The sequence below is a fragment of the Glarea lozoyensis genome (assembly GCF_000409485.1).
Source record: "Glarea lozoyensis ATCC 20868 chromosome Unknown GLAREA6, whole genome shotgun sequence".
Classification (NCBI taxonomy): domain Eukaryota; kingdom Fungi; phylum Ascomycota; class Leotiomycetes; order Helotiales; family Helotiaceae; genus Glarea; species Glarea lozoyensis.
Window position 1 is genome coordinate 1,515,173 of NW_007361001.1, and position 21,186 is coordinate 1,536,358.

The 21,186-nt window shown below is 46.1% G+C and overlaps 10 protein-coding genes across 10 annotated transcripts; 7 read left to right on the top strand and 3 right to left on the bottom strand.

Annotated features, from left to right (window-relative positions):
- Positions 1-312: 312 nt before the first annotated feature.
- Positions 313-1,235, top strand: GLAREA_02817 (uncharacterized protein; the record flags this gene model as incomplete). The annotated part of the gene is made up of 3 exons (XM_008087902.1): positions 313-904; positions 997-1,103; positions 1,164-1,235. 3 exons carry the CDS (start codon positions 313-315, stop codon positions 1,233-1,235), a joined length of 771 nt encoding a protein of 256 aa, XP_008086093.1.
- Positions 1,236-2,052: 817 nt separating this feature from the next.
- GLAREA_02818 (MFS general substrate transporter) lies at positions 2,053-3,852 on the top strand (the record flags this gene model as incomplete). The annotated part of the gene is made up of 5 exons (XM_008087903.1): positions 2,053-2,508; positions 2,567-2,651; positions 2,779-2,824; positions 2,880-3,318; positions 3,370-3,852. 5 exons carry the CDS (start codon positions 2,053-2,055, stop codon positions 3,850-3,852), a joined length of 1,509 nt encoding a protein of 502 aa, XP_008086094.1.
- Positions 3,853-4,216: 364 nt separating this feature from the next.
- GLAREA_02819 (Thioredoxin-like protein) lies at positions 4,217-5,170 on the top strand (the record flags this gene model as incomplete). The annotated part of the gene is made up of 3 exons (XM_008087904.1): positions 4,217-4,526; positions 4,581-4,905; positions 5,080-5,170. The coding sequence occupies 3 exons, from the start codon at positions 4,217-4,219 to the stop codon at positions 5,168-5,170; spliced, it is 726 nt and encodes a 241-aa protein (XP_008086095.1).
- A 970-nt stretch (positions 5,171-6,140) lies between these two features.
- On the top strand, positions 6,141-8,399 carry GLAREA_02820 (Aquaporin-like protein; the record flags this gene model as incomplete). The annotated part of the gene is made up of 1 exon (XM_008087905.1): positions 6,141-8,399. The coding sequence occupies one exon, from the start codon at positions 6,141-6,143 to the stop codon at positions 8,397-8,399; it is 2,259 nt and encodes a 752-aa protein (XP_008086096.1).
- A 630-nt stretch (positions 8,400-9,029) lies between these two features.
- On the bottom strand, positions 9,030-9,662 carry GLAREA_02821 (uncharacterized protein; the record flags this gene model as incomplete). Its single annotated transcript, XM_008087906.1, has 1 exon — positions 9,030-9,662. The coding sequence occupies one exon, from the start codon at positions 9,660-9,662 to the stop codon at positions 9,030-9,032; it is 633 nt and encodes a 210-aa protein (XP_008086097.1).
- An 824-nt stretch (positions 9,663-10,486) lies between these two features.
- On the bottom strand, positions 10,487-12,653 carry GLAREA_02822 (FAD/NAD(P)-binding protein; the record flags this gene model as incomplete). The annotated part of the gene is made up of 7 exons (XM_008087907.1): positions 10,487-10,522; positions 10,577-11,346; positions 11,398-11,850; positions 11,902-12,028; positions 12,082-12,142; positions 12,195-12,420; positions 12,491-12,653. The coding sequence occupies 7 exons, from the start codon at positions 12,651-12,653 to the stop codon at positions 10,487-10,489; spliced, it is 1,836 nt and encodes a 611-aa protein (XP_008086098.1).
- A 3,010-nt stretch (positions 12,654-15,663) lies between these two features.
- GLAREA_02823 (uncharacterized protein) lies at positions 15,664-16,932 on the top strand (the record flags this gene model as incomplete). Its single annotated transcript, XM_008087908.1, has 3 exons — positions 15,664-15,690; positions 15,807-16,482; positions 16,523-16,932. The coding sequence occupies 3 exons, from the start codon at positions 15,664-15,666 to the stop codon at positions 16,930-16,932; spliced, it is 1,113 nt and encodes a 370-aa protein (XP_008086099.1).
- A 1,203-nt stretch (positions 16,933-18,135) lies between these two features.
- GLAREA_02824 (Nudix) lies at positions 18,136-19,003 on the top strand (the record flags this gene model as incomplete). The annotated part of the gene is made up of 2 exons (XM_008087909.1): positions 18,136-18,225; positions 18,287-19,003. 2 exons carry the CDS (start codon positions 18,136-18,138, stop codon positions 19,001-19,003), a joined length of 807 nt encoding a protein of 268 aa, XP_008086100.1.
- A 226-nt stretch (positions 19,004-19,229) lies between these two features.
- Positions 19,230-20,096, bottom strand: GLAREA_02825 (Nudix; the record flags this gene model as incomplete). The annotated part of the gene is made up of 5 exons (XM_008087910.1): positions 19,230-19,468; positions 19,540-19,695; positions 19,745-19,866; positions 19,929-19,963; positions 20,055-20,096. The coding sequence occupies 5 exons, from the start codon at positions 20,094-20,096 to the stop codon at positions 19,230-19,232; spliced, it is 594 nt and encodes a 197-aa protein (XP_008086101.1).
- Positions 20,097-20,504: 408 nt separating this feature from the next.
- Positions 20,505-21,005, top strand: GLAREA_02826 (uncharacterized protein; the record flags this gene model as incomplete). The annotated part of the gene is made up of 1 exon (XM_008087911.1): positions 20,505-21,005. The coding sequence occupies one exon, from the start codon at positions 20,505-20,507 to the stop codon at positions 21,003-21,005; it is 501 nt and encodes a 166-aa protein (XP_008086102.1).
- Between the last annotated feature and the right edge of the window lie 181 nt (positions 21,006-21,186).

The following is a 21,186-nucleotide window of genomic DNA, read 5'->3' on the forward strand; positions in this document are numbered from 1 at the left end:
TTACCCCACAAATCGTCAGGCAAGAGGGGATCAATATATTTTCCACTACCCGCAGAGTAATGAGCAGCTTTCGAGCGAGTTTTGCCAGTGCCGATTGATTGATGGTAGAATTATCAATGCAACAATGCTTCGAGCGTGCAATTGGCATGCTGAATTGATCTATGGCTCTACAGCTCCCATGTAGGTCCCACAAGTGTGCGGTATTGATTTATATCTCTCATCCCCTTTCCAAGCAAGTTGATTGTTTATTACAACATATCAAGAAGTTTTCAGTGTCCAATCTCTTCCAGTATTTCGAACTACTGATACAAGATGCTTACACCAGTCATTGCCGCGCTGGCTCTCACCAGTACAGTAACAGCACAATGCACTCGCGAGTCCCTAAAATCAGCTACCCAAACCCTCCTCTCCTCATACATGTCGGGATCCGCAACCTCACTCTCATCTCCCGAGACAATCTACACCGAAAATGAAATCAACAAAACAATCACCACAGGAATCTTCTCCCACGCCTTGAAAATCGCACACAACCGTTCCTCGTTCGACACCACCCAATGCGCCACTTACACCGAAATCATCGTCACCGATTCAGCTCATCCATATGTCATCGGCACGCAGATGCGATTCGACTCTTCCAACACTAGTCTGAGCAAGATCGAGACCATCGTGACGGAAACGGGGGATTGGTTGTTTAACGCGGCGAATACGCTGAAGTATGCGGCTTCGGAAGATGGCCTTTGGGGTGAGATTGCGGCGGCGAAGAGGGATACCAGAAAGGTTATTCAGGCGGCAGCGGATGCTTATTTGGATGTTTTTAATGATAAGAATGTTAAGGTTCCGTGGGGGATTCCGTGTGCCAGACTTGAGGGGGGTGCGTATACGGGGAAGGGAAGTCCTAATGATAGTGAGTGGAGAGGATTTCTTTGGTAGTTTGTGATGTTGTATCAGATGAAAAATGGGAGAGCTGTTATGAGGATATACTAATATGGTTGATAGCTTGCGAAGTTGGTATTCCAACTGGGGTGGTGATCAATAACCGAAGATACATCATCGATGAGGTATTGGGAACGGTCGACGTCTTCTGTACTTTTTCTGGAATTGCTGTATGTATTCTTCTTACTTTTTGACTCCTGAGACAGTTTGCGAATACTGATAATGAACAGGATACGCACGAATTCCGTATTCAAGAGGGCAAGATCAGATTCGTCCATACTATGACCAACACTGGGAAGTGATCTGGAAGTCGATCGACACAAAATCATGAGCGGTCAGTAGATAGGACAAAAGGGCATGAAAGAGTGTAGTTTGGAATGCATACATTAAAGGTCATTCAAACTACCGTCTAGGGCAAATATGCGCTAGTGAATTCTTGTCGATCGATTTATTAGTGTAAAAGTATCCTTTCAAAACCCATTATTTGCTTGATATCTTCTTGATTTCATATTTGTGGTTGAGATTAAGCACAACGAAGAGAGGGGTGCGGAGCTGACGAGGCCATTCGAAAGGGTTCGGAAGATATATACTTCAGAAGATGTTAGCAACTTGTGCTTCCCTGATATTCGATTTTCGACATAAAATTCCATTTTCCACTTTTGGACAACTCGGAGTTCAAACACATTTCACTCTCATCCATCTTACCACTTGCACTTGTAAGTTGTTGATCTATGCATTCATAGGGCGCAGGGTGTCTCTTATCTGTCTCCTGTAGGAATGATCTGCACTGCTGGCTAGATTTAAAACATGCTTGTTTCTCTCATCTCTGGGTTTGTATGGTGCGCCAGAACAAGTATCATTCAAAATGACGAACGAGAGCTCGCTTAATTAGGTACGGGGTACCTGCGAATTCCGTATCTCCGCTACCAGTGCGTTATCAAACCCCTTTTGAATTCCGAGATCTTACATGGAAGGGTTGCCTGGATTCGAGGCGCGTAAGATAGGTCGGTAACATATAAGTTGCAAGATGTCAGCGTCTTGAAATTCTTTTGGAATTTGCACCTCAAGAAGGATCTCGCTTTTGCTTATCGACAACGTCCAACTCTCCGTTCACCGCTGATGAGTGGCATCGCTAACAGGACCTTGAATGGTTCCGACGAGACGACAAACCTCCTTCCAGAATCTCCAAAGTCACCAGCGAAATGGGATTGGAAGACCATAACATTCCTATGCATTGTTCTGTGCATTACCTTCGATATCGGTGATTATCTGATTCAAGCACCTCGATTACGTCTCTACGAATCTATAATTTGTGACGAGTACTACAGCACCCACAACATCAGCTTACCACAAACAGTCCCAACTGGAGGACCCATTCCGGAACAGCATTGCAAACTTGACGAGATTCAGGATGAGTTGGCGATGATCCAAGGTTGGCAAGTTGCGTTCGATAGTATATCCAGTATCTTGTTGGCGGTGCCGTATGGATGGGTCGCTGATAAGTATGGACGGAAACTGGTCATTACTGCTGCGCTTGGAGGCTGCATTATGGCATACGTGTGGACACTCTTGGTCGTAAGTAAATTGGTGCGATTGGAGAAGATGGAAGTCAAGCTGATCAATCTATCTTTAGGCGGGATGGTGGCATCTACCATTGCGATGGGTATGGGTTTCGTCTATCTTTTTAATGATAGGCGGAGGGAATGTTACTGCAACCAGTCCGTATTTTTCCTTTGTTTCTCCCTTCAAATTCTGGTTCCTAGTGGCCAGGAGCATGTCTCATCTTTAGACACGGCTCTCGGTTCCGGAGCGAACAAGAAAAACGTATGCTAATTTATTGGATAGCTATGGCGTCAACAATTGTTGCTGATGTTGCGCCGCTTGACATGAGGTATTGAAACTTTTTTGGACTTCAACCAGGGTCAATATGCTGACATAATAACTAGGAGTACCGCATTTTTGTATCGATTCACAAGCGATCTGGTCGCCGAGTGTCTAACTCCTCCAATTGCTTCAATGCTTATGACAAAATCAGTATGGATTCCTCTTTTAGCGGCTCTAGGTTTCGAACTACTTGGGTATGCTTTCATAATTCCGTTACCAGAGACTTTGCCTCAAAAGACACCCGAGGATACTGCTGAAAGTTCACGATCATCTGAAGCTCTGGTAGAGGAGGAGGAACAGAGACCGCTACTTGAAGCAGATGAGAGTGATCCTAAAAAGCCGTCAAGATTAAGCGATATGAAGGAATCCTTCAGCTTCTTGACGAGAGACAAAGCTGTTGCTGCTCTTGTTTTCACCTTTCTTGTTTCGAAGGTTGGCAGGCAATCAACCAACCTGATAATCCAATATGTCTCGAAGCGATATCACTGGTCCATAGCCAAGGTAGGGTGATCTCCCACATGTTTATTTGCGGTACTAACAAATCCGTCGTAGGCTGGTCTGCTTCTCTCCCTAAGAGCGGCTGTAAACATTATTCTTTTCCTATTGGTGCTACCAGCAATTTCCACCTACGCCTTTCCTGGGGCCACTGCAGCATTTAAAGACCTCACAATCTCGAGAGTAAGCATATTGCTTATGATCTTTGGGACTCTCGTTCTCTCAGTCTCACCTACGCCTGCGCTCATGATTATCGGTCTTGTGATTTACACATTAGGAACTGGGTTCGTGCCGGTTGTACGTAGTCTCATAACCTCTCTAGCAGAGTCACATCACGCCAGCAAGACTAGCGACGTAGGAAGGCTGTATGCTATTATCGGTGTTATGGAAAGTATTGGGAGTTTGCTAGCTGGACCTGGCATGGCGATTGCTTTCCGCTTGGGTATGAAGATAGGACAGGCTTGGTTGGGTCTGCCTTTCTTGGTCGCTTCAGCGTTATTTGGAAGTGTTGCTGGAGTCGTATTTTGGGTTAAAGTATAGAGTCTTTGTAGAAATAAACCACAGAAATACATTGTTCAAGATTTCAATGCGAATGGAATAGAATGGCAAGCAATGGTATGTGCTCCGATTTACGGGCCGGCCCGGAATCCGCCTGAAAGTTGTCGCGGTCAGATACGCCAAGTCGTCCCTGCATCTTCAACCGCGTCTTCCCCAGGCACAGAACAGAAACACCTCCTGATCTGGCGACAAGTTGTTTCAAGCGAGCTGGCTCCTCTATGTTGAAACAAATCCATCCGGGGATTTGAACTACTATTTCCTCTCTTTCCACCTCAGACTATCTTTCTTTACCATCTTCATTCAATTATACCAGTCGTTGCAAGTCCTTTCTCAACTATACCCAGCCATGTTTGCCAAACTTACCACCAAAATCGCTATGCGTAAAGCTGGCATACCGTCTAGCGCCCTCTCTATGCCAGACACAAAATCATTTTCAAATAGCGACGGTACCGTCAACACGCCAATTACGAATCCGTTTGCGAATCTATCGGTCCCTAAAAGCTGGCAGTCTTGGGCTACGCCTCCACCGCCACCTGTTGAAGTCGCGCCAACACCCGTAGTCGGGAAACAAGCGCCGGCTACCGCAAAGTTACGACTGCCGCCAATGGATGGAAGACCGGCAGTTGTGGTGTTTTTGAGGCATGCCGGTTGTCCTTGTAAGTCAATTGCATCTGTAGGTTACGGCATGGGCTAATTGGCGCTTCGTGAAGTTGCAGAGAAAACATTCATTGAGTTGAGGCGTTTAGCGAACAAATATACCCGTCTCCAGTTTTTTGCAGTCTCACATAGCTCGAAGCAAGCTACCGATCGGTGGATAAGCCAAATGGGCGGTGCGTGGAGTGTGCAAATTGTGGTTGATGAGGAAAGAGAGGTGTACGCGGCATGGGGATTGGGAATCAGTACAACGTACCACCTGTTGAATCCTTGGACACAAATTGCAAGGACAAAGCTGGGAAAAGAAGAAGGGAATTGGGGAAGAGAGGTTGATCCAAGCGGGAACAGATGGCAGACTGGCGGTGCATGGTCTACAGATGAGTACGAAACATTCTCCTTTCGATGTTCATGACGAGAAGGGTTTCCTCGCCAAAGTCAGGCTCCTAGAAATAAGATAGCGGTTTCTCATGTTCTTCGGAAGTCCGAGACCTTCGACGATACATGCTAACAATCATCTAATTTTGAAGCGGAATCGAAACTGACATCGAGGTTTAGGTTGGGTCTCGTAAGATGGGGAGCTGCCAATAACACTGCCGACGATTTGCCCAATTTGATAGAGGCATGCAGAGCGCTGGGCGCTGCATAGTAATCTCGTGGGATGTTTTACTGGACAGGAGCTCTCAGACAAGTCAATGCTGGGTTGCACAATTATCACATGCTGGGGTTTGTTTTAAATATAGGTATGGCATCATGGAGTATGGAGTATGGGCCCACGGAATTCTCCTATACTTCGAAGTACAATCGTTCCAACATGACGAAGTCTCCAACTACTTCTCTGTTCCTTCCCCTTCGGATTTGTTTTCTTATTTCTATCACCGAGGTCTCCGAACGCGACATTATCGTCACTTATACGTATATGTCCACGCATGAAGACTACTCAAATAGTCAACGCAACCGTCGATTAAGCACGCTCAACATGACGCTATCAGAGAACCCTCTCGACTGATCTTGAGGCTCGCGGGATCCACTACCATACGAGCCATATCACATTCATGGATGGGTTGCATAGGGCTTGGCCATAGCTTCAAGCGATCCCTTCTCTTCTAATCGGTGCGATTTATAGTCCTGATAAGCAGCAGCGTTTGGTCCACCTCGAAGGCCACTGATTTCTATTTCTGATGGGAAATTTCCACAAAAGTGGATGGCCCTACGTCGGCGTGGAGAATTTGTTCTGAGCTTATTTTGCAAAATTTCGCGTTGCCGCCCAATTAGCGGCAACCGTGCCTGTGGCCCGAGCCTCCGATTACCCTGTGCGGCGACTGGAACGTCTTGGAACTTCCTGAACCAAACCTGTCTCCATTCTACCCGCAAATTGTTGATAAGGAGCTGATATATATGGTTATGTCTCCCATAGCTTCCCAACCTGGTTGATCTTTCTCCTTTCTCTTGATTTCTTATTTACTCGCGTTTCACATCTTTCGTAATTTGTCGACTTTTTCCCGCTTGATTTAAAGCAACCACCTATATTTGAGTCCGGTTTACAATAATTCTTAAATTATTGATATACCTACTCATATTGCGGACGACTCTCAGACTTAATCGTTAAATCTCAAGCCATGGCGGATCGGAGTGGAAGTATAGAGCGGCCACGAAGTCTCGATAAACCTCGTGGAAGTACGACTGAAGACAATGCATCTTCGTCTCAGGAACCTCAAACCCTAGGAAGACCGGATTTCTCTATTTTACCATCCATCTTGGAAACAAAGACTCCACCGATGAGTAGAGCACCGTCAATAGCCGAGAATAATAGGATAGCGCCTATGATCCAGGAAACCGCACCTACTCCTCAGACTGAAGAGCCCAACCCTTTTGGTGACGATGCTGAGCCAGTCAACCAAGACGAAGAAGACCCGAGAGTCACGCACCTTTCCAGAGCTGGAACATCACCTGTGCCTCCGAGAAGTGCTCGCAGTCCTACGACAGCATTCCCATTAACCACCCGACCTCGAGGCAGGACCGAGTCTTCACGAAATCCTAGCATACGATCGCGACCCATATCACCTCATTCTCAGAACCTCCGAAGGCAAGCTTCGTCCATTGTGACGTCTCCTGGACTGGCTTCCCAAGATTATTCCTTGGATAGGAGGGAGAGTGAGGTATCACATTCTCGTAGGCAGAGACCACGAGCAAATACTGCCTCTCAAGCCTTTGTCTCTCCAGGTCTGACAAAAAGAGGAACCTGGGCAACAGTTTCTCGCAATCGAGGCAATTCCATAAGAAGGAGGCCCACAGTAGTCATAGCATCCGGACGCGATGCAGATTCTCAATCGATTCCTGGTGACTTCAGTTTGGCAGGGCCACCACCAGTGGAGGTTTTGGCTTCCAATCAACCGTATGTCGACCCAGGATATGCGGAGCTGAACCCAGCTTACGACCAACCACCTAACACACGCCCGGTATGGGGACTTGCTGGACCTCTACCCAGGGTTGTTCGACCTGGAATGATACCAACGAGGAGCGAACTGAATCTCGGCAACGAAACTGGCAACGAAAAGGTGGACGAGGATGAGCATCCAGACTTGGAACAAGGCCGGATTGAACCTACCTTCCGTCTAGATCGGATATCGTCGCAGCTTCAGAGTGCGAGACAGAGAAGGGAAGAAAATTTGATGCGGACGTATAGCCGCACGAACTCCTTCGCTCCTTCAGTAACTTCTCCGATCACGCCGAGTGGAAGAATAAATCCTAGCATTGATGTGGCACTGGATGAACAAGACCCTAATTTGACGAAATTACAAAGTATACAAGAAATCCCTCCATCGAACGAACCCCAGCTTTATCCCGACGATGCTTCCACTACGACTACTGAACATGAACATGATCATGACCATGAACATGATGGTTTTGATGATGACGGTCATTGGGTCGAGGACTATGAGATAAAACCAAACTATGGCATGGCTGAGGATGAAATTCATAATCTGCACACCCATTGGAGTGTCATCCGATTAAGATTTAGAGAGCCCTTAGCTGAGCTGCTTGCTGTTATTGTCCAGCTTACTCTTGGATTCTGCGCCAATCTTGCGGTTACCACATCCAATGGATCAGCCGGCGTGGCAGACACGACATGCTGGGCATGGGGTCTTGCAACAATGGTCGCAATCTACATAGCTGGTGGTATATCTGGTGCTCACCTCAATCCAGCTATCTCTCTGATGCTTTACATCTACCGCGGATTTCCGCTTCGCAAGATCCCAATTTATGTCTTCGCCCAGTTGCTCGGTGCTTTTATCGCTGCTCTAATCGCATTCGGTGTCTTTCGGGCAGACATAGTCAACTACGGTGGTGCAAATCTGGCAACTGGACATACACTCAGCAGTTTCATCACGTATCCTCGACACGTGTGGATTGATGCCTCAACAGCTTTCTTTACAGAATTCACCGCGACTTCCATACTAGCGGTTGCCGTACTCGCTCTTGGAGACGATGCCAATGCACCGCCTGGAGCAGGCATGTCTGCATTGATCATTGGTCTCTTGATCACTGTTCTTTCAATGGCATTCGGCTACAATACTGGATGTGCCATGAATCCTGCACGCGATCTTGGTCCTCGCTTAGCAGTTCTTGCTCTGGGTTATGGCGGTGGTAATACATTTGGCAACAGTTATTGGGTTTGGGGCCCTTGGTGTGCGACAATCAGCGGCGCGATATTTGGTGCTTTCTTATATGATGCTCTCATATTTGTTGGAGGCGAGAGTCCAGTCAATTATCCAAGGAAGCGAATCAAGCGAGCAGGAACTAAGTGGAAGAGGAGATGGGCTGGTAGAATCAAAAATGCCAAGAAGAAGATGAAGTCTGGGGGTGTGAAGGCTTGAGGATGAACTTGCAGTAATTACTGCATAACGTTGTTTGCTTTGGTTGGGAGTGATCTGCTGCAATCTTCGTTGGTAGGGTTGTAATATCTTGTTGCGAATGCTCTTGTTCTGGAGAACTTTTAGACTTGTCAATTTAGCGTGGATTTCAGCGATGTTTAGATTTATGTTATTTCGATTGTGGGGGCATAATTAGATGGCACGAGGTTGGATGATTGGAGTTATTAGATTATAGACTATTAGACTTAGAACTTAGAACTTAGTAGACTGATGATTGATGAGAATAGCCGGGGTAGATTTTGGATAGAACTTGACGAGCAGTGCTCAATTAATGAAACTTAAGCATGAAAAAGGAGACTTCTAAATTACTAGACAGATTTTATTATTTTTGAGCAAAGAGCTGTTCTTATGTAAAACTATCAGCACGACTATTGTGTACTTAAAGATTCCAATACAGGAGTTATTGATTTCCAATACTGATTTCCAATACTGATTTCCAATACTGATTTCCAATACTGATTTAGACTCCTGCAATGCTCTATTACTACTAATTACTCAACTCTAATGCCAAACAATAAATGAAATTCGTTAAATTCGTAACGTCCCATTACCCCCCAGATACTGATCACACATCTACTTCGGACTAGCCCCACTGCAGAACCCCCGTCCATAAGGCACAATAGTCTCCACCCCCTCAATCTTCTCAATCACATTCTGTCCCTCAGGCATAACCCTACACTCCAAAATCTCCAACGTCTTCGTATTGCCCGTCCCCGGAACCACGAAAGGCTGAACAGTCACACTGTTAAACGCCACAAACATATCTGGATGAGCTTTGGTGGATGTGCGACATTGGATGAGCGCGTATTGCGCGGGGCTTATCTCGCCGGTGTTGGAGCAGATGTCGATGGCGAGGTCGCCGATGGAACAGTTGTCGCCGTTCTTGGTGGAGCAGACGAAGGGCGTGTCGAGTTGGATGGAGATGGAGGTGCGGGTGAGGTTTGTGTCTTTGAATGTGTAGCCGAAGGGGAAGTTGGCTATGCTGATTTTTTTGCCTGCGAGAGCGCCGGAGTTGGGAGGGAAGGGAATGGTGGTTGGGGAGTCGCTTCTAACTTCCTCTGTGGTTGTTGTTGATGGTTCTGTGGAGAGTTTTGTGTCGTATTTGTTTGGTGTCCATGATCCGTCATCAGCTGCTTGAGGTGTTGGACTGGCAGTTGATAAACCAGCAAGAGCAAAGAGAGAAGCGAGAATTGTAGTGGAATGCATTTTGAAAGCTTTGATGTATGTTCGAATCTGCTTGTAACTGGTAATGAAGAATTCGATTGAAATTGAAATGGAATTGCAATGAGATGATGAAGACTTGTAATGCTTATGAGAGTGACTGAGAATGAAGTGATAGAGATACTTTTTTCAATGCGAATACTCACAGCTATATACTCCCAACTCAACTCACCTACTTCTAACCTTCACGAACTTCAATTTGCCTCTTCGCCATGCTCACGGCACAGCACGACTGCGGGTCAAACATCTCGGAGGCAAACGACACCCGAAGAACAGTCTTGCCGCAGCCACACCCGATTCATATCGTGACACCAATAAGCCTGCGTCTGCGATTTCCGTTGGAAGGCTTGGTTATGCAGGCCGCTCCGATGATTCGTGGAGTTTGTTTTGTTTGATATGCGACTGCCGGCACCGTTAGGGAGGCAGGGAGATCCGGGGCCGAAGGATCAAAATAGATTGTTTGTTATGTTGTGTAACACTTGTCTTGTTAGATTATCGGATGCCTTTTCTCATTGATGTTGGAATATGCGATTATTGGTTGATACGTAAAAAGAAAAGATGTGGCTGGAGAGGTAAGCATAAGAGGCAAACAAGCTGGGTCATGTGGTTCCGGAGCAGAGGCGATTTCTTGATTTACGAAGTACGCGCTGAACCATCTCACGAACTTCGCAAATGTCACATGGCTAGGTCATATCAAAAGTCATTGGTGCTCATTTCTTTAATTGTATCCATTAATTCATTAATCATGTATCTAATTCATAATCCTCGTTCGTGTCTCGGAGGAAAGCTGATTTTTTACGTTGATCTTCTTATGTTCCATTACGCTTCTTAATCAGATCTGCGGCCTAGAAGCATTGAGTCAGTAAGATGCTACGTAAAGAGTTGAAGTTGCCACTTACTTTTTCGGCGGCGGCGTAAAGTGTACTCGAAGGCGCAGAGCCAACAGTTAAGGGGAATGTACTGACACCAGCAACACTCAAGTTACTCGTTCCATACACGGTAAGATCGTTAGCCAAAACACCTCCATACTCCAATTTCATCATTGGGGTAGTGCAGCATTGATGAGCGTTCGATGGTTGAATGCTTCCCCTCAAAGCAGTTTCCACAACTGCGGGGTTGGTCGCTCCATTTGCAGGAGTCAATTCAGTTGGTCCAAGAACCTTCATTGATGGTTGCTTCATGATCTCTCGGTTCTTTGCGAACATTGCAAGAGTCATCTTGAGATCCGTGTCATCACTAAGAGTACGGAAATCAAGGGACACTGGCACTGTCACATCCGGGGCGACAATGTTGATCGTACCACGACTCAATGGTCTAAGCATATAAATTGTTGTGGTTGATCCGGTGTTCCAGAAGACTGATGCAATAGGCGATCCGGGCGATGCTAGTTGGGCATACTGCTGTTGACGTTGGGCGGCGTATCCAGCGAGAACTGTTGGATGGGTTCCATTTGGATAAATGTCAGATGGCTTTTGTGCTTTTGCGTATGCGATGATGGAAGCGTAATCCGTGGTAGCGTTCTGAAGAGAAAATGCAATGGCTTGGTTTGCGGTACTGGCGCACAATGTCAATGCACCTTTGCGTGTGGCATTGTATATGGCTTCTTGCTCAGCACGATAGGTGACGTTGTTTACCAAAGAATCAGTATTTGGCATGATTGGGTTGGTATCTACGCTGTTGTCAGTAAAGTGCTTGATCAGCTTTAAGAATGGTAACCTACAGTTGTAATTGATCGCAAGACTTGACTGATCTTGGAAGTTCTGACCGACACCAGGGAGATCCACAACCACGGGTATACCTAAGCTTTGAAGAAGAGCTTTTGGTCCAACTCCCGATAATTGGAGAATTTGAGGTGTGAACACGCCTCCAGCAGAGACAACGACTTCGCGTTTTGCGGTTACGTTCTTTTTGATATTTGTAGCAGGATCAAGAATTTCAACACCGATAGCTTTCTTGTTCTTGAAGAGAACTTTGCTGACAAGCGTCGATGGGAGAATGCTATAGTTTGGCCGGGTTGCCTTGACTCGGTCATAATGCTCAGTACGAGCATATGAACGAGTGCCGGTCTTTGGGTTCAATGCACGGAGAAGGTTGAAAAGGCCAACGGCATCTCCGTTGTTGATGTCTTTTGCTTTCTTCTGTCCGATCGACAAACCTGCCGTCCAGAAGTTTGCTTTAAGTAATTAGCCTCGAGAGTCTCGGTAGATGCTGGACAATAACTCACCTCCACCTGGATAGTCGTACTCCGCGTAACTTGAGTGGATTGGGCCACTAGTACCGTGGATGCTGTCTTGATACGAGATGTTATGAGCGGCGGCATAAGCAGCATTGGGGGGACTGAAAGTTTCGCTCTGCTTATGGTCAGTACTTTGTGCTCTACTGATGCCGATGCAAGTTTATTAACCTTCTTCCAGTATGGTAGCAAGTCACTGTAGCCCCAGCCTTTGGCACCTAATGCTTCCCAACTACGATACCGAATTAGCGGAGTTTCAAAAAGCGAGATGAGTAGGTACTCACGAAGCCATTTCTTCTGCGGCAGGTCTGTGAAGAAACATCGCATTGATCGTCGAACCACCTCCCACTACTTTGCCCGCGATAACAAAGAATACTTGATTCAGTAATCCAGCAATCGGAGCAGAAATAGTGTTGTACCAAAAATATGGTGATGGGTTATAATCGCCAGGCACAAGGACACCGTCCTCCTGCCCGTCGAAGGGGCCTGCTTCTACCACAAGCACCTTGACTAATAATTGTTAGGAAAATATACCACGGGGATTCTTGATTTCACTTGCCTTTAGGATTCTCTGTCAGACGATCGGCTATCGTAAGTCCTGCCAGACCGCCACCTGCGATGATATAGTCATAGTCACTACTGGCGACGGACGAAGAGTCGACAACAACAGCATTTCTGCCCGTTGCGCGAGCGTCAATTTGAACAGCGGCAGCTATCAAGAGCGTAAACAGAGATCGCACCATGATGATTGATAGAGAGCAGTGATCAAAAGCTGGCTGGCCTTTCCAATCCGCTCGGGGAGACCTCTTTATCAACAATTCCAACCTCCCCGTCCCTGTCTCCCAGATATTCGGTTGCTCGCCATAAGCACTAAATGTTTGAATGCCAACTCCATGGTACGGTACCTTTTTGCTCAATCCGTCCTGCAATCCGAGTATATTGCATGCGGCACGCAAGGCTCACCTACTGTTCTAGGAAGAATGGAGTCGGCATGGCGCCTGTTCTGCATAGAGCCCCATGCTGATGCCGAGTAGAAACACGCGAGATGGGCTGGACCTGGAATGGAACCGGGTGGGCTCCGGGACGGCCCTGACGACGTTCCATGGGCGTTGAGATGCGTCGAAATGGAAGGGGAGAGATGCTGGAATCATGCTGGGGATGCGGAGGGGCTGAAGAATCGAAAACCCCGGGCTGCTGTTGGTTCCAGTAAAACAATTTTGCAGCGGCACCCGCATCAACTCCATGCAAAATCACCTCCACCATCCTCGCCAATAGTGGGGTTGAAATACCTCCAACAAAGAGGGGTTACTTTCTGCGCCGCATTCAATAAATTACTGTGCAAACGTTGTCAATTGTGCATACAATAGTGCCCGTCTGTATCTAAAATATGGGTCTACTATGAGCGGGACAATGTGAGCGAAGGGAGAAAAAAGCTGGTTGAAATATCCAAAGAGCGAGCTTGCCAATGGAGAAATGGAGCTGATAAAAATATGGATAATGGCAAAATTGCCGCAGAAAATCAGAAAATCTTTAGATACTTTACCGTACAACTTGCCGTAATCTATATCCCATACTAGAGAACCACCAGTGAAGTCTTCTACTCGGCAGCTCTTCTCCTCTTCTCCTCGTCTATTTGCGTAAAGTCGCTTACGCTTACATGGCAAAGCAACCAACATCAGATCCGTCAAAGGTTACATTTGAGGTGATCCAGACTGCTGACTCGTGGCTAACGCCCGGTGGCGAATGCAGTTGGAAGAGCTAGTTCGGCTATCTCTGTTGGGAATCAATATACTCCGCATTACGAAGAAATACCTCAGTTGGGCATTTGTTCGTGATAGTTTGCACTGTACTCGAGGAGTCGGTGTGCGGGTGCGAGACATGGCATTTACTTTTGTCCAGGTAAGCGAAATTATGTGAGGCCATTATCATCTATTGACTTGGGACGATGCTTTGATGTTTTTGAGGCTGATGGCAGTGAGGGTAAACTTGCTGTCGGTAGAGAGGTGAGCCTTGCTCGAGCCATACACATCAGCTACCGACTAAATTATAGCATTGTTTTAAGTTTCGAATGCTCAATGGCTTGTTTGAATTGTAATTTGCCAATGCCGTTGCATGACAGTTTGACGCTATATCAGCCCTACTAATTCGCATGTCTACAGGGGGTGACAACTTCACCGAGTTCCATGGATTTGGTAGCGACTAACAATTCCGTGGGGGTTAATTCAAGCGTCAGGTGGTAGTGGAAGGAGCTAAACATAGATGTTCCAAGACCACTCAGGACTGGCCAACGAGTATTCCAATGTAACTTCCTCCCAGGCGGGCCAATGAGAAGCATCAAATTTTGTTATTCGCAACAGTTCCTTGTTTTAGTGGTTGATCAAGGTAGCTTTTATCCTGTTAACATTACCAGATTTTGTCAGAAAAGGGCGAAGGAATTGATCAGGGACGCCGTTGGTGGTTTTATATTTATTAATGGCAACCGTTTTCTTACACCAGAATCTCAAAAGCTATGTGCGAATTCTAGGCTGAATAATGATGCTTGACGTGAACCCAGACTTGAGTCCTTCTGGTACTGCATTGTCGTCAACGTCGCGGCAGATCGACATATAGAACAAAGTAATACTCCACCACCGTAAGCTGAGACATGCCGATCAAAACGTTGTAAACGAGATGCTCTGGACTTCGAAGTAAAACCATACACAGAATTGTTTTGGTACTTCAAATTTACCATCAAATGGATAGATTTAATGAAAGAAATATTTCACAATCATAAGTAAGGGGCTTCTGGTCGGAGTTGATGCCAAACGAAGAACCTCCTGCGAAATCACTACTGCCGAGAAATTTGACCAATAGGATAAGAGTTGGAAATTGACCGGAAACAAAATTGCTTGTCGCGAACTGGGAGGGTTTTGCTGTGGCACAAGCGGATATCTTCAGAAATTGGCGGTGGCACAGTAACCTTAAGGGAGTTGAAAGCCGGTAAGGGACCTGGTCAAATTTCATTCACTCACGAGTGAGTCCGAGGTAAACATTTAATATGAAACATAGTTCAAGCCTAGGGAACAAGGACTTTTTAATTGTATACTTTACTGTGTCTTACTGTCTACACATATCCTCTGAGCATGTTGAATTAAAGCAAGATACATATATTTTGTGAACTCCCTTTAGCAATCATCGCCTTGTAGTCTCTATTGAGATTTGTTGATAACTTGATATAGAATATCACCTGTTATTGACTATGATGACCTATTTGAAAGCCCAGTTTCCATGTCATTATTAGTATTTGTCTTGCCCATGGTTCGCATATCTGCAGGTCTGAAGACCACCCGTTCATGCTACTTGTCACCATTGTTGTACTCAGATAACTCTTTTGATTTCTTGATACAGCGTTTTTTTATAACCCTGGCAGCGCCACATTTTTGGGTTCTATTTTATTTGCTTGAAAACAGCTTTGCTTGACGATGATGGTGCTAATGAGGTTTCAAGATAAAAAGCTCAACATTCAGGCAGGTGAATATGTCCTAAACGGGCTATCAAGAACGATTAATTTGGTGGTCAACAAAAGTGGAACGTGTTAGTGTATTCTGTTAATCATTCACTGTCTAGAATTTGTTCTTAGCGTGAAGTGAAGGATGCAGCCCCTCAGATCGCCTCGCAGTTAATGCATCCGTTCATCCGTTTTTGCATATAGGGCAGGCGAAAAATTACCCATAAGGAGGTCAATCATTATTCTAAAAGAGAAATTGTTCACACATGGGTGGTATTGGAGGGCCTCGCACGGTATATATATCCTTTCCAATATTCTTTCCAATATCAGAGCTCACTCCTTCAATTTTCTTGCAATGAAGCTCTTGGTCATCAATAGATATGCATTCCTAGACTAACCGTATGTTTAGGGAGGGGTGATGAGCAACAAAACGAGAGAAAAGTATAATTCGGATGTCAAGACAATCCAAAAGCAATGGCAAGTTTTGACCAACTTGGAAGATGTCTTTCCAGTCGCAATTCGCCCCGAACGAGAGTTGAGTGTCATAGACGTACATAATCTGTCGTCGATCTCTAAAACAACAACTTTGGACGAAGCCAGGGCTCTCTTTGTTGCTGAATGCCAGACGTCAAGTGGGCCTAGGCCAATACAGCCGGCCGATTTGGTCAATATCGATACATGCTTGAACACACGGCAAATTTCTCCGGACGACTCGAATATTGTCGTTATTACAGACGAGTCTTCAGATGAAGCTGGGAATGCGAATGAAAAGCCAAATCAGGGTGCTGCAGGAAATATCAACACAACCCGAAAACAAACAAACGACAGACGAGAGTTACCCGAAAAAGGCAGTGTTCCTAATGGAATGGAGAAATCCTTAAAAGTAAATCCACGATCTCAACAACCCACGACGACTCTCAATTCGAAGAAAAGAGATTTAGCAAATAGTGAAATTGCCAAAATCGGACTAAACACTGGGAATAGTGCCATGAACGAGAAAAGCAGTTCTGGAGCGTCTGGACTAATAGTAAGACCTTTTGGAAAATACAAAACATCAAAAGCCCCACCAAAAGCCTCGAGCGACAGTTTATCTGGTCGTCAACAAGCAATTACTAATGATAGCAGTGAGGGCGTGTCCGCCACCCTCCCGGACGTCCCCCCCTCCACTCAGTGTTACTGGAGCCCAATCTCAACCTTTCCTTAACAACAATGGTAACACGACCGATAGATGCATTGGCAGCAACAAAGGCAAGCGAAAGTTAGGGGAGAAAGACAACCAACCAAGAAGAGCGAAAGCATCTCCTTACGAATCAGCTACCTCACAAGTTGGCAACAACAACCATGACACAGCGAACAGCGAACGTATGGCGCGACTGGCAGAGCATGTAGAGCGTATCATGGATACTGTCGGAGATGTCGCATCAGTCATTGAGAAAGGTTCAAATGAAAAGCTGAAGAATGAACTTATGCTTGTGATCGCAGCTACCGCCAAATACTTTCGGGGTGACGTTGAATCTATCATGAAAAAAGCGTGAAAATGGAGTTATTGAAGAAGAGAGGTCTGATTGCAGAGCAGAGCAGTGGCCTCAAGACGCGGAGAACCTCTCAAGTAGCTTGCTGAGGATAGTGCTACGGGGCGAGGGAGGGTTGGGAGTTGCTTTCTGGTAACGATTGGTTTGGCGGACTCGAGATTTTTTCGATAAGATGGATGTTTGGAGGTCGATGGTCGATAGTCGATGGCCACCAGCTGATAATAACAGAATTCTCAGGTCACCAGTGCGTTACAAAACTCATTGGACACCGTCGAATGCAATGTTATTCAAAAAACAACTTTCCAACGATCCTTCCTCCATAGATATAATGTTTCGGATCAAAAAGCGATATCATGTGTTTACTCAAACAAGCCGAGTAATGATCAGTTTCTGGACAAGCAACACACTGGTGGGTGGCTTTCGTTGATTTGCAGTTGGATGTTTTCTATGTTGTTGCTCGTGACTCAGCACAGAACCCGTATTGTTGGCTCATTGCAAGTAGAACAATACTAATAGCTCAGTCGACGATGATGAAATGAATGATTAAAAAATGTAAGACTTTCATATATTGATGAAATTTGGTAACTCTGGCAGAGTTCTCGGAAATCGTTCTGTTATATCCGAATGTAACATACTATCGCCGAAACATCAAGTTCATAGAACCTTTCTCAAGACTATGCAGTTTGGTCTTCCCAACTACTCGTCACTATACAAACGAGTTTAGATCATACCAATGATCAAACCTCATTCTTAGCTAATTTTTAGTAACTGTGAGCCAACTGTTGGAAGCGCCCTTTGACCGCCCAGCCACTTCATATTCGAATCATGGGGCATGTTGGGGTCAACTCCAAACTTTTCATTACTACAACCTCCATTCGGGAACACAGAGCAGCCGCTTGACTCACGACCTGTTTGTTTGTTCTTGTTATAATCAACTCATGACCATTGTCGATGCCTGGTGTTTATGCCATGAATCACAAACCTCGAGTATATAAACTGCGTCCCTCGAGGCTGTTCCACAAGTCTCACACACAATCCAGTCTTCTTCCGCAGCCTAGCACACCCAAGCAACCGAATATAACACAGCCTCAGAATCTTTCAACTACTTTCAAGAATTATTCTCTTGAAGCGCCTGGATCACGCTTGCCGTTTCGTACATTTACCAGATTTTTCCACATCAAGTCAGCAGAATCGAAGATTCACAACATGTCGTCAACCAAGGCTGAAGATGTATTGATCACTATTCAGTGCGATAACCTTAAGGAGGAGGAGGTCCGCGAGTGGAAGCATTTTAAGGTAAACACCCCCATTTTTTAAAAGCCGTTGCACATGTACTTGTAGGACTGACTCATTCTAGGCTTGGTTGGAACGCCTCAAGAAGAACCTGTCTTTACAACCTGACTCAATTGAATCCTACAAACTCAAGTCGATCACAGTCGAACACTGTACAAGATTCGGCAAAGCCCTGGGATTCGTGAAATTTACAGCTCTCATCCAAAATGGTAAGGGAGAGACCTTGTCAGGGACGATCTTTATGCGTGGCCCTTCAGTGGGAATGCTCTTAATTTTGCAACTGGACGACGCCCAAGGAGATGAGGGGAAATACGTGGTCATGACTGTACAGCCACGTCCAGCCGCCACGAGCATGAACTTTGTGGAGTTGCCGGCGGGAATGCTAGACAATGACACTTTTAAAGGAGCTGCTGCTAAAGAGATTAAAGAGGAGACAAGTCTTATCATTAAAGAAGAAGAATTGATCAACATGAGTGAGTTGGCAATCAAAGCGACTGATGCTAGCGACATTGAAGAGGACTTGCCACGAGCAATGTGGCCAAGCGCCGGGGGGTGTGACGAGCAGATCCAGCTTTTTTTGCATGAACAACGGATCTCCCAAGAGGAATTGGATAAGCTGAAGGGCAAATTGACGGGACTGAGGGATGAGGGAGAGAAAATTAAGTTGAAGTTGGTGAAACTTGAAGATCTCTGGTGGGAGGGAGCAAGGGATGCGAAAGCATTGTGTGCATTGGCTCTGTATGAAAATCTCAAGAAGGCCGGACAGCTTGATCGTGTGTAATCGTGTCCTCGCAAGGCCAGGGATGAAATTCGCCCGCCTCTTCGAGACGTGGGTGGGGGGGGGGGGGGCGAGCTCGAGGAATTATGTCTTTCTTATCGGTTTGATTAAGAGATATTTCATTTGACTGTTACGTCAGAAAGTTATGCTTTGCGTGGCAGCAATCCAGATCCTTTCCATGCTATGGAGCCCAGCTTCGTTCTATGTTATAAGTGCTGTAAAATTAGTCCTACAATTTCCATCGTTTGGCGATCTCGATTCCTTCTGCGAGCGTGCCCACACGAGCATCAATCGCATAGCCTTCTTTCTCAAACTTCGCACACTCTGCCCACAAGTCCTGTAAAGGTAATGTAAACACTTCGATGAATTCCCCCTCCTCCAACTCGGCCTTTGGGTTCTGGTTCTCCGGGAGCGACATATCAACCGATACGTGGATCATCTTCAGGTTGGTATTACAGAATCCTGGGTCTAGACATGTATTAGCAATGGCATACGGACCATGCAGTTATAACTCGTGCCGTTGAACATAACCGGACTACTCTCGCTGACAACCCCAACATAACCGGTTTCCTCCTTTAATTCTCTTACGGCTGCTTGCTCGGCTGTCTCTCCCGCATCGACCAGACCGGCTGGAACTTCGATCACGACCTTATCAAGTGGTGGCCTATACTGCTTTTGAAGAACAATCTCACTTCCTAGGTTCTCTTAGAGCAATATCTTGCTATACCAACCCGATGTTCATACCGCTTGGCTTCTCAAGAATAGCAACGATGCCGACTCCATCTATATCTGAGCCCTTTGGACGCGTCTTTCGTTCTGCATGCTCCCATGTTCGTTCTTTGCCTCGAGCGTCTGAGTAAGTCGTTCTGTCGGATATGCTGTTAGCTGAAAGCAGAAACAAAATCGAAACTATGTAGCGGAGTATTACAAAATCAGCTTGGTCCATCGTGCGTCTTCCTCTTTCTATTTTGCGGAACAAGTCAGCATAAGACTATCAACTTGAATTCATGTACACCTTGTATCGAACAATGCGGGGTAGCTAGGAGGGGAATACCAGAGGTGCGGTCTTCAAGACCTTCGCGTCAGCGGCAGACATCTTACGAAGAAGCTCGAAGCTGGATGGCGAGGTTGAGAATTGGTGTTTGTGAATTTGGGAATTTGAAGAGGATGTGGTGGTTGTGATAGCTTCTGAAGCACGCGAGACGCGTTTGAGGGAACGACACTGAAGATTCACGATGCGACCAACAGTCCCAGAAAGCATCTCCTGCAATGACTGTGGTCAGAAGTTCTGCTATAATTCAGAAACACATACAAGAACTCAATTAACCTATTTCATACCTAAAACATCTAATTACTAGCAAATACCCAAGTTGGAGTTTCTTGCCAAGACCGAACTCCATGACGTATCATATTCGAGGATTGTACAGTGCAAGAAGATATTGCTCGCTCTGTAGGATGTTCATTTTACCTCCTCACAAACATCTGCAGCTTCCTAAAAACCACCATGTCTCCATCAAGAGGAGTTTCCGAGCTACAATCGCCGACCTCTGAAGCAACCACTGAAGCCCAGGCTGAAGTCCGTTCCTCCTCGGCCCTTAAATCAGCGAAACAAAACATACAATTCCTCTTCTCCCCCGATTCTCCCAATGCGCCGCGTCCCGCACGTCTTCGAACCCGCGCCCTCCTCCGATCGCTGCGCTACATTGGTGTGTTCGTGTTCTGGCGCATTGTTCGATATGCAAAATATGCCCTTGTTGGTAGCGTTGTCGCAGCTATAGGAGCGACCGCGTTTGGAGGCGCGATCAGTGGTGCCGCGTTTCTACTTGCACCACCGACGCTTGCGACGAGTGCTGGTGTAGGTCTGATTTGGGCGATGGGGAAATGGGGGTTCAGAAAGCTGCGGGTCAAAGATATGGCCGCTGTCGAAATGAAAGACAGTCATAAGAAGACCGTTGTTGATGGGCAATATAGAGACGTATCGGGCCCAACGGCTGTTCCATGGTGATACTGAAGCGGTATGAAAAGACAATGGAGGTATTCTCGCAAGAGAAGGGACGAGAGTTTGATACTTGCCAGCTTACATTCCTCATGGTAATATAATCCATATACCAAGATCTGCCGCAGGGTCCTAGGTCCAGTATTTCAGACTGGGGCAGTACGCAACATTTACTGGGGAAATCAAGAAG